Here is a 14523-nt window from a genome sequence, read left to right as displayed (position 1 = left end):
CTAAATCCAAATAAGCGTATATAAAGTGTAAATAGTGGCAAAATTGTCGAGGAACATTTAGTCATCGCAAAAGTGAAAATAGTGGCAAAAGTGTATAATAAAGTGAAAATAGTGACAAAAGTGTAAAATAGTATGTTTTCTCTGAAATTCCATATTCATGCGAAAATTCAAAATGTTCTCTCTAAAATCCTGATTCACACAGAAATTTAAATGTTTTCTCTAAAATTCCAGTACAATTTACACGTTTCCTGATAAGATCTCAAGGATTGGGTTTGATTTCGAATGTTTCTGGACTACAATTAAAAAAAAATCTACTGACTAAATTTGGTTCGTTTAACTGCAAATGAGTTTTTGCCAAGTAACGCTCATTTCATTTCTCAGCATTTGCGCTAATACGTTACTTTCACTAGTTTTCTTTTTTGCCAAAAATATCTCATTTGACTTTGCAAAATGGTACTATAATGAGCCGACCAATTTAGAGCAATTTGCATGGTAGCATCTCATAAATCACCCCAGATGGACTTACTGTCAGATTTCATTTGGATAGCGATTTCCAATCCATACTTCTGTGATATACAGTACTATTGCAATTTTTACTTTCAGTTACACCAACCGAGCCTCTTTTTTCCCTCATGATTTTACCTCTCAAAATGCTCAAGCCTAAGACAGAATAGGACTGATCTTTTGGAATTGTGTTTATCATCAAACATCTGGTAATGTGGATGATACAGTTTATACCCATAAATACAGATTTCAATGGGTTCAAGGATAACAATTGTGATATATACTAGAGCTACTACTCAACAACTACAATGCTGCTATATAACTAATTCAACATGAAAATTTATCACCGCCCCAAGCAGGATCGAAGTGAAGTAAAAAAGGACAAGAGAAGGGCTTGCAGCTGTCCCGAAAATCATATATTCCACAAAAATGCCCTGGCTTCTCGGCTGCAGGATAGATGAATGAATGATCCTCAAACCTCAAAGAAACAAGGCTCTTGTATGCAGTTTCTCCCCACTCATCCAAATTGGGGTTGTCATTTTCTTCATTTAGTCACACTTTATATTCCTGTAGATCCTCCTCACAAACAATGTTGATCCAAGATATCCTACGGCACCTGGATGAAAGAACCAAACAATATTAATTGAAATCACAGAGTGTTCCTAAACCTAGGCATCATGAGTGCAGCAGAGCTTACCACACAGTGTTCCTAAACCTAGGCAGAACATTAGAGTGTAGCCGAAGTAGAAGCTTGTCTGGAAGAATCCTGACATCTTGGTCTTCATGTGGTAATAATATATGGAGTATAGGTAAACATACACAGCAGTGGAAGCAGCAGAGAAGAATGAAGTCCACTGCCAGTGGTAGTTCTCAGCGTTTAGCAAGAAATATGTACCAACAATTGTCACACAGATGGTTACAATTATGAGGATCAGAAAGACCAGCAACATGAACCCATAAACATAGTACACCTGTCAACAGTTGATCAAAAAGGAAGAGGCATCAAAATCAACTCCCAAGCATCCTTAGTAATGAAACAATGACGATCAACAAAACAGAGTTGTCTTCCATACCTTATAGTTCCAAAATGATGTGAAGACAAAGTACATTTCAATGAAGATACTACCGAAAGGAAGCAGTCCTCCCATAAGGGCAATGACAGATGGTGTGAGATACCATTTCTTCTCAGGAATAGGGCGAGGAATAGTCTTTACTCTGCACGGATTGTTTGGGGCACCACTCCAGTTTCTACCAACAACGGTTCCCAAAAGGGCAAGAGGGAAAGAGATGAAGGCCCACAGGATGAATACGACCACCATTGTACCGAATGGTATGGCAGCTAATGATCCATAGAATATAGCAATGGTGTTAAGCACTAGGCCAATTCCAAAGCACATAAATGGGAAAAGTGATGCTGTCATGGCCATTGCCTTGATCCAGTTTTTCCCTGCTCACCGTAAAGGGTTTAAAACAAGTGAGAACCCCATAGGAACATAGGTATGCAGTCCAATTTTAGATGATAAATAAGCCCATACCTCCATGCCGTGAGTATAGTGCGCCACTGACATATCCAGAGATGAAAGAAGTAAGAGCATAACAAACAATGAATGTTGTGACAATAGCTCCTCGCCTGGGAGAATAATAACACATGGTGAGTGACACTTTTGTGTAGCATAACAAAGTACAATTATCCTTCAAGAAAACAAAGTAAAATCAGCATGCTTTATAGTAAAATAGCGCGGTTGCTTGTGGTAGATAGATAAGATGTAAAATTCTAAATATGCATAAACAACAATAGTTACTAGGATTATGATGGGGTGCAAGGTTTTTCAACGAACCACTTTAAGTAGTTAAAGAACAAGGAACCAAACAAGGAAATGAGTCTGGATTTCATAAGAAGTCTTCAAACATTACATGTCTGGGATAAGGCTGCGGCACAAGGACAACAAAATCATACTGTTTAAAGGTTCTACTTCTAGGAATATGCAATGTAGTATATTTTATGTTTATAAACTCAAATATATATGACCTTTGGATGGCAAAGTATCAATAAACAAGGCCAATTCTGGCAGGTTCGCTACAATGCTGGCTTTGCTAGAAGCTGCTCGTAAAGAGAAAAGAAATTTTATGAAGCAACATTGTAAATTAAGTGCGTACCCAATGTACAACATTCCGATGATTGCCAGCAAAATTACTAGAAGAATAAGTGCTGCCAACTGTGTGCCAATACCAACAAGAGATGAAAGAAGAACTAGATTTCTAGGAGGTCTGAAAACATCACCATGTACAAGCTTCCATCCAGATTCTTCATTGACATCTCTTTCCTGATATGTGATAAGGTATATCAGCAAAAGATATAATAAGTAAAATAACTGAATTCCTTAAAACATTACTGGAACAACAGTATATGCACATTATGTATAGAAAATTACCAGAGTTTCAATATCATCATCATCACGAGCATATTTTGCATAATCATTTCTTAGAGTCCGCATCAATATCATTGACACAAGTCCAGTGAGAAAGATAACCATCATGAAAGAATTGAAAATTGAGAACCAGTGAATCTGCAATCACAGCAATATCCATGATCAGAGAAATAACTAGAAATTAAGAATACATGCTGCATCCCTGCATGTCCATTCAAATATGCCGGACACAGTTAAAGGAAAATGATTATAGTGAAAAATTGGTATTGTAATTCCCAAGAGCCAAGCTACAAAGATATGCTTTAATTGCAAAATCATATACAAATTACCTGGTGTTCAAAGAAAGGATAGTCCAGGTACACATCAAAGCGATGAGCAAATGTTATGTTTGTTGGTTCCCACTTGACAGAATATGTCATATCCATTGCCTTATTTGCGTCAATAAGCTTTGGACTTTCTTGAGTAAGATTAACATGGATAATCTGCAGGAACGGAAGTAGCAAGGATGGTAAGAAATAACAGTTACAAAAAGGAAAGCGGTATAAGCTCGTGATAGACAAACCTGATTGCCATTGTATCTGATGACAATATTCTTGTGGGTGAAAAGAAAATATTTGTTATCGTTGTTCCTGTCTGCCTCTCCAACAAAGCCTAAAGATTTCAAAAGATAAGCCTATGGAAGATCTTAGACAGAGCATATAAATAAAAAAAAGGAGGATTACATACATACCCCACAGAGGCAAATCATCTTCATTGCAGCACAATAGCAGAGGGCAGCATATCCAGAAAAGGAAATCAGTTTTAAGTCAATAGATGAAGTGCATATAAATTTAATCATCAGTGAAGTCAGTCAGTAAGCACATTATTTAATCTAAATGAAGAACATATAACTTACCGATGAAGAATTCGAACCAATATAAGTTTTCAATCGCATCTGATAATTGCTTGGCCTTGTCAAGATCAAGATCAAGAGAACAAATGGTGGCCTTATCAACATTCTCTGAGTCAAAGCATGGTAGTCAGTGCAACTACTTCCCCAATTGAATGATGAAGTACTGAAGCAGGACAAAGAACAATGCATAGCTCACTCACTTCTGAACTTGATGTCAATCTGGCTATCGATGAGTTCATTGCCACCAAGGACCTCGCCAAGCCCTCCCCACTTGTGCACATGGTTTTCTGTTGCGTGACAGAACGGGAGGCTGTAGTAGTTGTAAGTCTCCTGCGGGTTGTTGTACGGACCAACCTTGTTCACCCAGAGCGTCACAGGCTCATCCGCTTGGTACTGCAAGAAACAACAGCAGTGTTCAGGTCGAAGAATGAAACAACTTCCCGACGGAAAACCTTCTATTCACAATACATGATGAGCACAAAAATGACCTAAATCACACAATTAGAAGCCAGGCATTGCAGACCAACTACACTACATAAGTACACATCACAACAGAGAGCTGAATCCTAAAACATGCAGTACAAGGGGTCGAACATAGAAGGTTTCGAATGCATAATCAGCACAATGCCACCGCACTGCTGTTTCTCACCCCACCCATTTCACTCCTACCCGCAATCCGCCACTGGCAAAGGTAAGATCTAGCAACCAAACGACGGCTCGACCCCGCGCGCGTACCACCCAGAGATCCCGCCCGCCCGGGCCGGCGCCACGCAGATCTGACCCCGAGCGAGCGCGGATCTAGCGGCGGGCGGAGCCTAGCGCGCGAACCGAGCGGACCGCCGCGGCAGGGAGCCACGGCACCAGGGGTCTGACGAGCATGTAGCGTGCTCGCTTCTGACGGAGCGAGGGGTGTGTGAGGACGCGTCGGCCGGGTGCCTACCTTGTGGTCGGAATCGGAGGCCGCGGCGACGGGGAGGAGGACGAGGAGCGCGAGGGCGGCGAGCGCGGCGCCGCCGGCGGAGGCCATTGGCGAAGGGAATGGCCGGCCGGCGCGGGGGCGGTGCTCGTGCCTCAGTTCTTCTCGCCCCTTGTGTTTGGAGAGGTATGCGACGGAAGAGAGGGGGGACTGCTGCATGGCAGGGAAGCCGGAGGTTTTTGAGGGAAGTATACGACGAATACGACACGCTGTACTGTGCAGTTGTGCAGGCTACTCAGTCTGTCTGCGCTTGATTTTCCTCGTAATTATTTATCTTTTGTCGATGCATCTTTTCATTTTACTTATTTTCGGTAGTAAGAGCTTTTTAGCAAAACGACTTTAATAATGGAGCTAAAGTTAATTTTACTGGGCTTCTAGTTCATTTTAACTATAAAACGATGTCACGCTACAGCCTATTTTGCACAAAATAAGTGAAGCTAGATACGAAATAACTCCTAACAAACAGGACCAACAGGTCATTCTTTCAAATCAGAATTATAGTTGGGGATTAGGCTAATTCCTAACTCTATTTGTTTCTTTTGAAAAAGCCACTAGCTCTACTTCTAAATAAGAGTTATATTTGTTTCTTTCGTTCCTTTTTGATCGACAATTTTCACTATCCCTTTTTGTTAGTCATATGCCTCAACTATTTTGTTAAATAATTTGGAGATAGTTCCGAGAGATCAGATGCTATCTTTTCTCGTGAGAACTTGGCCAATGCCAAAACTGAAAATTGTTTTTAAGATGGGGAGCGATGGTAACCTCAGATCACGTACGTCAATGGCACACGCGCGCACTGCTTGTTCTACGGGATTACGGAGGCCTCCCATGGTTTTTGGAAATGGAGTGTAGCCTAAAAATGCTCCTTCCTCGCACCCAAAAAGAAGAAAAAAAAAAGTAACCTTCTGACTCGGCGAATACTGATGCGAAGGTGGACTCTTCATGGAGCTCAAAGCACGAAAAGTGCCCCGTCACATGCACAGGAACGAATGGATCCATGCACCAGTCAGCGCGCGCGCTTTTCCTTTTTTCTACTCCTGCACGGCACGCGCCGTGCATTGGAAATCGCCAATAAACAACCAGCGTTTTGTGGAGCCAGATTGCCAGCAATCCTTGCGTTCTCGTCTCGGGATCGGCGACGGCGATGGTGCCGTGCCGGCTACCGCGAGAGGGGAGATTCCGTCGGCCTCGCGACATGCTCGTCGCCGACGGCTGGCTGCAGAACGAGGGTGGACGAATTCGCCACTGAAGCACAGCGGAGGCTACATGGGCCGAGCAACATCTATTTGCAGCTCCACTCCGAATGCATCTCGCCAAACACCTCCAGCTTCACTAATACCAACTTCAGAAAAAAAGATGGATCTAGGGGCTAGCTCCAAGTTTTTTCTGCTCAAAGGATGCTCCGAAAGTACTGGTTGCATGCCTTCTCTTAGAGTTGGGTGAAAATTACCCACTAATACCACTGCTTACCCATACCGGTTCGAGAGAACAATAGATCAACGCCCCCCCCCCCCCGACTGTTCATCAACGCGCCCCCTTCCCTTCCCTCTCGCGACTGTTCTGTGCTGCCGCCGCCTCCTCCCCTCCCTCCGGTGCCAAAAAATCGGCGGGAATGGACGTCGATGATCATGCTCAACCCTCTCCCCCATCATGACATACCAGTGAGTACTCCTCCGGCTGGATCGATTTTGATCCAAACTCATGCCACCCAACTCCCGCGGCGGCGGATGCTCGGACGACGACGATGGCTACAAGGAGGACGAGATGCTGCACCAGCGCCTCATGCGCACAGGCCCGTGCCCCGACTCCTTTGATGTCGAGGCCTTCAATGTGCCCGGCGTGTACCGTCATTGGGTGCGCGCTTCCTTCATTTCATCCACTCACTTGAAATGATTTTTGGCCTCCGAGGTGTTTGCGATGCTGCCTGCGCCCGCTGGCACAGCGTACCATCGCCTTCTGGACCTGATAGGTTTGTTGTGGTAAGAGTATGACCATGAGTCCATGAGGGTGCTTGCTTTTGACATGATAGGTTCCTGATTGCTTTTGGTATGTGTATTTCTGCAGGTAATTTTGGTCTGGGCATGTGTGTGAGGTGTCAAATTAGCATTGATGCAGTACTTTGGACAAGCATGCAAGGACCATGTCAAATTAGTCTTGTTCTAATCTGTCTTCGGTTTCATGAATGACGTATTTGATGTACAATTGGTACTTGTGACACATATTTCTTTAGATATATAGATGCCAAATTATTTGGTTCAATCTGCTTATTAGTTCAACTGGACTTTCAGTTATGGTTGGCTGGTTTGCCCATAGACAGTGGAGTTACTCTATAGATTTTTCCAGTACGTCGATCTTCATGCAAAAAATTAGGTGAAGAACTGTAACAAATGGGTACTGTAGCTTGCGCAACAAACACCAACTCCAACCAAGGGCAAGAAAGACTATTTCTACCAATTCTTACAATTTCTAGAGCTGGAGTTTACGCCATTAGCCAAATAGGTTCATAGCTCCCTATTTTCTTGGAGTTGGTGGAGTGGAGTAAAAAAAGGTAGAGTTAGTGGAGTGGAGCTATTTTTTCTGGAGCAGAGTAGTCCCAAACACGCCCTAGTTCAGTTGGCCTTTGCCGAACGCCGAGGCCCATCTCCTTCTTGGTGTACCTCTTTCGTGGAAAAGACATTCACTCCGCTCCGCGATCGGCATTCCCTCGAGTGGTAAACACCACAATGGCAAGCAAAAAATAAGAAAAGCAAGCACCAATCAACTGGTGTGTAAATAAATTAGAATGCAGCCTAAATAAATTAGAACGCAGCCTGCAGCCAAAATTAAGGGTCAGTTTGGCTGGGCTCTCCCACTCTGGCTCCGACCATTGTAGGTGGTAGGGGTGTCAGTGGAGCCGGAGGCGGAGGAGCCACAATTTGTTACTCCTCCGACTCCTCTTGGTTTTATGAGGGGAGGGAGAGGAGAGAGGAAAACGATTCTGATGTATAGTAGATGAATAGTAGAGCGTTAGAGGGAGCCGGAGCCCGGCGGAGCGGTGCCAAACTGGCCTAAAGACCAGGCACGGTGTAAGGAACTCGTTCTTTTGTCTCGCCACTCTCCCGTGGAGATTACAGTACAGTTGCCACTGCACGATCAGATAGCTAGGCATGAGTACCAACAGAAAGTTACAGCTACTGAGCTACAAACTGACTCTTGATTGCATTGCTGGACAAGCGAGTACAGCCGCAACACTACACAAGTCCAAATGAGCCACTGATGACACATATAATGCAAGTCCTATATGAGCCGCAGCTCTTCATTCATTCAGAGTTCCTGCCTGCGAGTGAAATCCAAATGGTGACTTGTCCTGAACGGGCTGCGAACTCTGAAAGTCCTTCTCTCTCCGGCGGCGAACAACGTATCTCAGCCCTGCTTCTCCCCTCCCCGCTGCAAGCTGACCAACCCAAAGTAGGCCCCGGAGCTCCCCCTGGCCATGAGCGCCGCGTGCGTGCCCTTCTCCACGACAACCCCTCTCTCCAGCACGGCGATCGCGTCACACCCCCGGACGGTGCTGAGCCTGTGCGCCACCACCACGCTCGTCCGCCCCACCATCACCCTGTCCAGCGCCTCCTGCACAGTCTTCTCCGACCGCCCGTCCAGCGCGCTGGTGGCCTCGTCCAGCAGCAGGATCGCCGGGTTCCGGAGGATGGCGCGCGCGATCGCCACCCGCTGCTTCTGGCCCCCCGACAGCTGGACGCCCCGGTCGCCGCACCGCGTGCCGTACCCGTCCTTGAGGCCGCAGATGAAGCCGTGCGCGTTGGCGGCCCTCGCCGCGGCCTCGACCTCGGCGTCGCTCGCCGGCGCCTCCGCTTCGACCCCCAGCGTGATGTTCTCCCTGATGGTGCCGGCGAACAGCGTCGGCTCCTGGCTGACGAGCCCGATGTGCCGGCGCAGGGCGTGGAGGTTGTACGCTCGGATGTCCCTACCGTCTACGTTCACGACGCCCCTGAGCGGGTCGTAGAACCGCTCTACGAGCCCGATGATGGTCGACTTGCCGGAGCCGCTCTGCCCGACGAGGGCCGTCGACTTGCCTGCCGTTATGCTCAGGGAGAATCCTCTGAAGATGGTGACATCCGGCCTCGACGGGTACGCGAAATCGACGTCTACAATCTCCACCTCCCCGGTGAGCTTCTCCGGCTTGTACCCCTTGGGATCGTCGGGCTCGATCTTCGTTTGGCGGTCGAGGATGGCGAACACCGAGGACACCGCGTCGGCGCCCTTGGCGATGTCCGTCGTCATGCTGCACGCGTCCGCTATCACGCGCCCCGTGGTGACCAAGATCATGGTGGTCTGGAAGACGGCCTCGACGGAGATGAGCCGCTCGGCCATAAGCTTGCCGCAGTACCAGTAGTTGAGGGCCCACGAGAACACCGTGAGGCTCACGGAGGCGCCGAGCCCGAGACCCGCGAACCATGACTGCCGGATGCTCTCCCTGTATGGCCCTTCCTGGGCTCGGCCGAAGAGGCGGAGGATGCGGCCCTGGGACGAGAAGGCGGTGATGGTGCGGAGGTTCGAGACGGCGTCGGCGGCGATCTTGCTGGTCTCGGACTGCGCCAGTGTCGATTTCGTGGACATGCGCTTCAGCAGGACGCGCCGGGCGTAGGAGCAGGCGATGATGAACGGCTGCATCGCTATCATGACCAGGGCCAGGCGCCAGGAGATGACGAGACCCACGGTGAAGGCGATGAACACCATGGAAACTGTCTGGATCACCAGGGCTATTCGGTCGCCCACGAGTGACCTTACCTGCAACGCAACACAAGTATTACCATGTATGAGCTTCCAAGTACGATCATAAGCAAGTATTTTGATGTGTGCTTACAATGTTGGCGTCCTTGGCAAGCTGCGAGCATATGGCGCCGCTAGAGTAGTCATCTTGATCAAACCATCCAATCTCAAAAGTGAGGATCTTTTCAAGCATTCGCTCCCTGATCCTCTTGGTCAGGTACTCACCCATGGCGCCGAAGCTATAATGCTGTCCAACGTTGAGCAAGAATGAGATCACCACAAGACCGAGAAAAACGAGCGCGTACAGCCTTGTTTTGTGCTTGATCTCGCCATGATCTGCCGAGTAGTAGATGGAAAAGGTGCACCCCATGCAGTATGCGTAAACAGGCTGGATGCCCCCGGTCAGGATTGCGCTCAAGCTCCCCACCAGTGCGTACTTCCACTCTGGTGCGTTGAGGAGAAGCATCCTTCGTAAGGATGGCACAGGAAGCTTTGGCTTCTCATTGCTGTCACCATCACCATCTCCTGCATCACCCGTGGACAATGTCCAATTTGACCTGCTAGCTGAAGAGAGCATCTTGCTCGTGTTGCTGCTGCATTGCCCTGCACTAGGAGATGTGCGGCAAGTTCCGCCAACAACCTCGTCGGCCTCACTCGAATCTCTGGTCTGCTGAAGATGGACAAGAGACGAGTACATGCCATTCTTGGCGATAAGCTCAGAGTGAGAGCCTAGCTCCTGGACTGCACCGGATTCCACGACGGCTATACCGTCAGCATTCCGGATGGTGGAGAGGCGATGTGCAATGACGATCGTGGTCCGGCCCCTGGAGGCCACGTCAAGCGCCTCCTGCACGATGCGCTCGGACTCGGTGTCGAGAGCGCTCGTGGCTTCATCAAGGAGCAAGATCTTGGGTGACCTTAGAATCGCTCTGGCAATGGCAATTCTTTGCTTCTGCCCTCCAGACATCTGTGCTCCTCGCTCACCCACCTGCTTGTGTATTTTAGACATGGTTAACATCGATATCGGAGCGATTAGGACAACATCAACGAATGACTCTTATGCTAAATTGCTAAGCTACCTGCGTGTCGTAGCCCTGTGGCAGCTGCGAGATGAAGTTGTGGGCGTTGGCCGCCTTCGCCGCGGCGATCACTTCGTCATCCGTGGCGTCCTCCTCGCCGAACAGTATGTTCTCACGCACGGACATGGCGAACATGGCGGGCTCCTGGCTGACGAGCCCCATCTGCGCGCGCAGCCACTTGAGGCGCAGCCGCCGGATGTCGACGCCGTCGAGCGCCACCTCCCCGGCCGACGGGTCGTAGAACCGCTCCAGCAGCGCGATCGCCGTCGATTTCCCGGACCCGCTGTGGCCGACGAGCGCCACCGTGTGCCCCGCCGGCACCCGCAGGCTGAAACTGGCCAAGACGGGGCTCTCCGGCCGCGACGGGTAGCAGAACTCGACGTTCCTGAACTCCACCTCGCCGGCAACGTTGGCCAGCTCCTCGCCGGCGTCACTCTCGGAATCAATCTTGGGCACCCGCCGTATCATCTCGAGGATCCTGTCCGACGCCGCCGTCGCCTCCGAGAAGTACTTGACGTTCGACAGCGCCGACCCCAGCGACACGCCGCCGATGACGATGAGGGAGGAGACGACGAAGACGGTGCCGCCGGGGTATCCGTGGTACATGACGAGGCGGCCGCCGTACCAGATGTTGAAGGCGTAGATGGCGAAGGCGATGCCGTTGCTGCCAATGGCAACGCCCTTGGCGAGCCCCTGCCTGAGCCCGAGCCGCGCCGACTCCTCGAGCGCCGCGGCGAACCGCGCCATGGCGGCCTTCTCGGCCACGAACGAGTACACGGTGCGCACCGACGAGACGGCCTGCTCGGCGATGGCGCCCGGGCGCGCGTACTGCGCCCTGATCCGGCGCGCGAGGTCCGTGAGGGCGCGCCCGTACGCGACGCCCGGGACGATGAGGAGGAGCGACGACGGCAGCGTCACCAGCGTCATCCGCCACAGCAGCGCGAACCCGACGGCGTAGCTGCCGGCGAACATGGTGACGTACATCACGAAGTTGGGGACCTTCTCGGCCAGCGCGTCCTGCACGACGATGCTGTCGTTGGAGACGCCGGTGATCACCTCCGACGCCGAGCCGGACCGGAGGTCGAAGTACTCCACGTCCTGCCGGAGCACCGCCTGCAGGTACCGCGCCCGCATCCGCGACGCCTGCCGCTCCGCCGTCCGCGCCCAGCAGTAGCCCTCTGCAAGTACGCGCGCATGGTATGTAGGAACGTGTCAGACACTCTTGGACGCAGCAAAAATGAACTGATATTTGTGCAGTGATGTGTGTGCTCTCACCGAGGAACGCCATGACCCAGGCGGCGCACGCTATGCAGACAATTTTGATCACGTTCTGGCAGGATGAACACATGTCGTCTCGTCAGTGATGATGTCATTGTTAACAGTGCCTTAATCGATCAGGATTGGAAATTTTGCACACGACGCGTACCGCGTTGATCTTGGATGCGAACTGGGCGATGTGGTCGGGGCCGCTGCCGAGGTCGTTGGCGATACGGCTGGCGATGAGGAGGCGCAGGGGCGTGGCCATGCCGTCGCCGATGGCGCCGACCAGGCCAAGCACCATCAGCGCCACGTCCACCGCGTCCGCGTGCGCGAACACCGAAGACCCCAGCGCGAGCGCCGCCGCGTCGGCCTTCTTCGGCCGACCGGCGTGCATGGCCACGACGGCGTGTGTGTGTGTGTTGGGGGGGGGGGGGGGGGGGGACCTAGCAGCTTGATGACACTGTCGCCGTCGACCAGAGAGAGTGCGTGCCGGTATAGATCGAGGACTGGCCGGATTTTCAGGCAAAACGTTCCGTTTCGACACCCACCACGATCACTGACGAGACAACATGTATATATAGACCCAATGGATCGGGATCACGGGAAACCTGTGATGCCATGATGCTCGCGCCAACACGCAAGTCTGTGCGTTCCGTTACTTTCTCAAGGCAAGCATGCCTAAGTCGTGTACACAGCATGCCTGTTCACTGTCGCATTTTGATTTTGTTTCGCATGCATTTGTACAAAAAATCCGGCAGGGCCTTGATCATGTATACCATAAAAAACCACAATGTCTCTGGATTTGTAATTGTCAACTCAACATCACGAATATTAGGATCCTCCTCTTACTCTTTTCTAAAAAATCCTGTATGTAACGACCTCACATATTAATACAATTGTTCAGGCCGGCTCCTTGCCTGCCTTAGCCCCCTTCAAAAAGATCAGGATCCTGATCGTTGATGGTCGATGAGGACACAGTGCAGTGTGCTTTCTTCTTTCTCCCAAACCCGTCCATGTCCATCTAAAAAAAGTGCATCCCGTCTTCATAGTTATCGTGTGCTCAACTCTTATGTGTTTATAGCGAGACAAAGGAATCTAGTAGTGCAAGTGGCTGGTTACGCACTTCCACATATATGCCTCCGATGCTAGAAGACGACGGACTCAGGTGCACAAAAGCCGTGGCTGGTAGCGCTGTCCGTGTGATCTGCTGTTGCGTCTTCTTCCTTTTAGAAGTTCCCGGTCCGTCCACCGGTATGATCTCCTGTCCACATGGTCGGCGCTTGGCAGTTGCAACTACCTAGTAGCAGTCCAGTATGAAGGGGAGCCTGTGCAAGTGATGATCATGTTCTTATTTGTCGTGCTCCTTGCTTCATCTGCACAGTGTAAGTCTTTTCTCACAATCTGGAGTTTTTTTTATTGAGTTTATGACATATGCACATCGTTTGCTGACAAATACAAAATACTGCATCAGGTCGTGAAAAGCTACTTTTTTTTTTCGAAAGACCCTGGCCATTGGCCGGCGTGAAGTAATAAGGAGAAAGCAAGTTACAGGTGCTAGATGCGCCAAGGGAGCTCAAGGAGAGGTTGAGACAAGCAGGGCAAGAAGCTCCATACTCCCAACGACTAGAAAAAAAAGGAAAAGAAACAGGCTATTACACACTATCGATTGAAGCAACTAAGGCAGCTAGGTCCTTGGCTCCCTCAGCACACCATAGGGAAGCTTCATCTTTGATCACGGTAATACTTTGCCTGCGGGCTGTTTGTGGTCCAATAGGGCGAACTAACTGCTATTGCTGCACGAATGAAAAGCCAGAAGAACGGTGCTATTAGCCTATAACACGAGGGAAGAATGCAGGCCCCACCGTCCTTTTGCAACCCCAAGTGTCCTCTGAAGTCATCCTCCAATAAAAAATGGAGCATCGACCAATGTATGTGATGACGTAATACCGGGTTTTTTAAGGAGACGTGAAAAATAAATTTATCAGAGTATTTGATTTCTCATGTTCCTAGCGGTATCTTGTTGGATGTTGTTTGATATTAATTTTCTTTCTGTTAGATTACCTTTATTTTAATATAAAAATTTACAAATATATGGTTATCGGCTTATCACCATGTCCGCGGGTGACGCGTCGGTGAGTTGGGAACGTGGATGCATCCCCTTTGAGGTTTGGTAAGGGGTGGACATCGCTAGCTGCTGCCCTAGCAGGTGTATGCACACAGAGCATGGAGAGGCGATTGGTTCAGACCTCTTGGAGGATAATGGCTCTACGCCTTGGGAGTGTGCATGTTTGTGGGTGGGGTGTTAGCCCTTTCATTTGAGTAACTCTTTTATTTGTGTGCTGATAATTTTTCTTTATAAACAGCATCGTTTCATCTCATGACAGTTTGTTTCTGATTATTTCAAAAACAGTTTTTTGCTGACAAAGTTGCATATGCAATCTCCTAAGGTCATTGCCTGCGACACTGAGACCCTTGAGCAGTGAGAAACAGGAACCAGCAATAGAAGATATGCTGAAGATCATACGCAGCTAATAAGTTTGCTGTCTAACTAGTTTCAATGGAAACTACAGCTGGCACCAAATGATCAGATAAACATAAGGGCAAAACGAAACTTGA

General features: G+C 49.4%; 2 protein-coding genes across 2 annotated transcripts; both read right to left on the bottom strand.

Moving 5' to 3' along the window:
* Positions 1-661: 661 nt before the first annotated feature.
* LOC101783406 (transmembrane 9 superfamily member 1) lies at positions 662-4959 on the bottom strand. The gene is made up of 12 exons (XM_004952771.4): positions 4766-4959; positions 4026-4218; positions 3829-3933; positions 3664-3681; positions 3496-3584; positions 3263-3415; positions 2937-3071; positions 2662-2828; positions 2040-2134; positions 1578-1951; positions 1202-1475; positions 662-1120 (listed from the first exon to the last, which is right to left on the bottom strand). The coding sequence occupies exons 1-12, from the start codon at positions 4850-4852 to the stop codon at positions 1053-1055; spliced, it is 1758 nt and encodes a 585-aa protein (XP_004952828.1). The 5' UTR covers positions 4853-4959; the 3' UTR covers positions 662-1052.
* Positions 4960-7872: 2913 nt separating this feature from the next.
* LOC101774649 (putative multidrug resistance protein) lies at positions 7873-12010 on the bottom strand. Its single transcript, XM_022823230.1, has 4 exons — positions 11923-12010; positions 10648-11825; positions 9663-10556; positions 7873-9586 (listed from the first exon to the last, which is right to left on the bottom strand). Exons 1-4 carry the CDS (start codon positions 11993-11995, stop codon positions 8204-8206), a joined length of 3528 nt encoding a protein of 1175 aa, XP_022678965.1. The 5' UTR covers positions 11996-12010; the 3' UTR covers positions 7873-8203.
* Between the last annotated feature and the right edge of the window lie 2513 nt (positions 12011-14523).

This window comes from Setaria italica, chromosome I, assembly GCF_000263155.2.
Source record: "Setaria italica strain Yugu1 chromosome I, Setaria_italica_v2.0, whole genome shotgun sequence".
NCBI lineage: Eukaryota > Viridiplantae > Streptophyta > Magnoliopsida > Poales > Poaceae > Setaria > Setaria italica.
The sequence above is the reverse complement of the archived record's forward strand: the minus strand, read 5'-3'. Positions and strand labels throughout refer to the sequence as shown.

Coding starts and splice junctions, on each gene's coding strand:
- LOC101783406 (XM_004952771.4), bottom strand. CDS start 4,852: ATGGCCTCCGCCGGCGGCGCCGCGCTCGCCGCCCTCGCGCTCCTCGTC. Junction 2,135..2,661: donor ATCGGAATGTTGTACATTGG/GTACGCACTTAA, acceptor TTATTCTCCCAG/GCGAGGAGCTATTGTCACAA. Junction 1,121..1,201: donor AGGTTTAGGAACACTGTGTG/GTAAGCTCTGCT, acceptor TCTTTCATCCAG/GTGCCGTAGGATATCTTGGA.
- LOC101774649 (XM_022823230.1), bottom strand. CDS start 11,995: ATGTGTTCATCCTGCCAGAACGTGATCAAAATTGTCTGCATAGCGTGC. Junction 11,826..11,922: donor CTGGGTCATGGCGTTCCTCG/GTGAGAGCACAC, acceptor GCGTACTTGCAG/AGGGCTACTGCTGGGCGCGG. Junction 10,557..10,647: donor CACAGGGCTACGACACGCAG/GTAGCTTAGCAA, acceptor ATACACAAGCAG/GTGGGTGAGCGAGGAGCACA.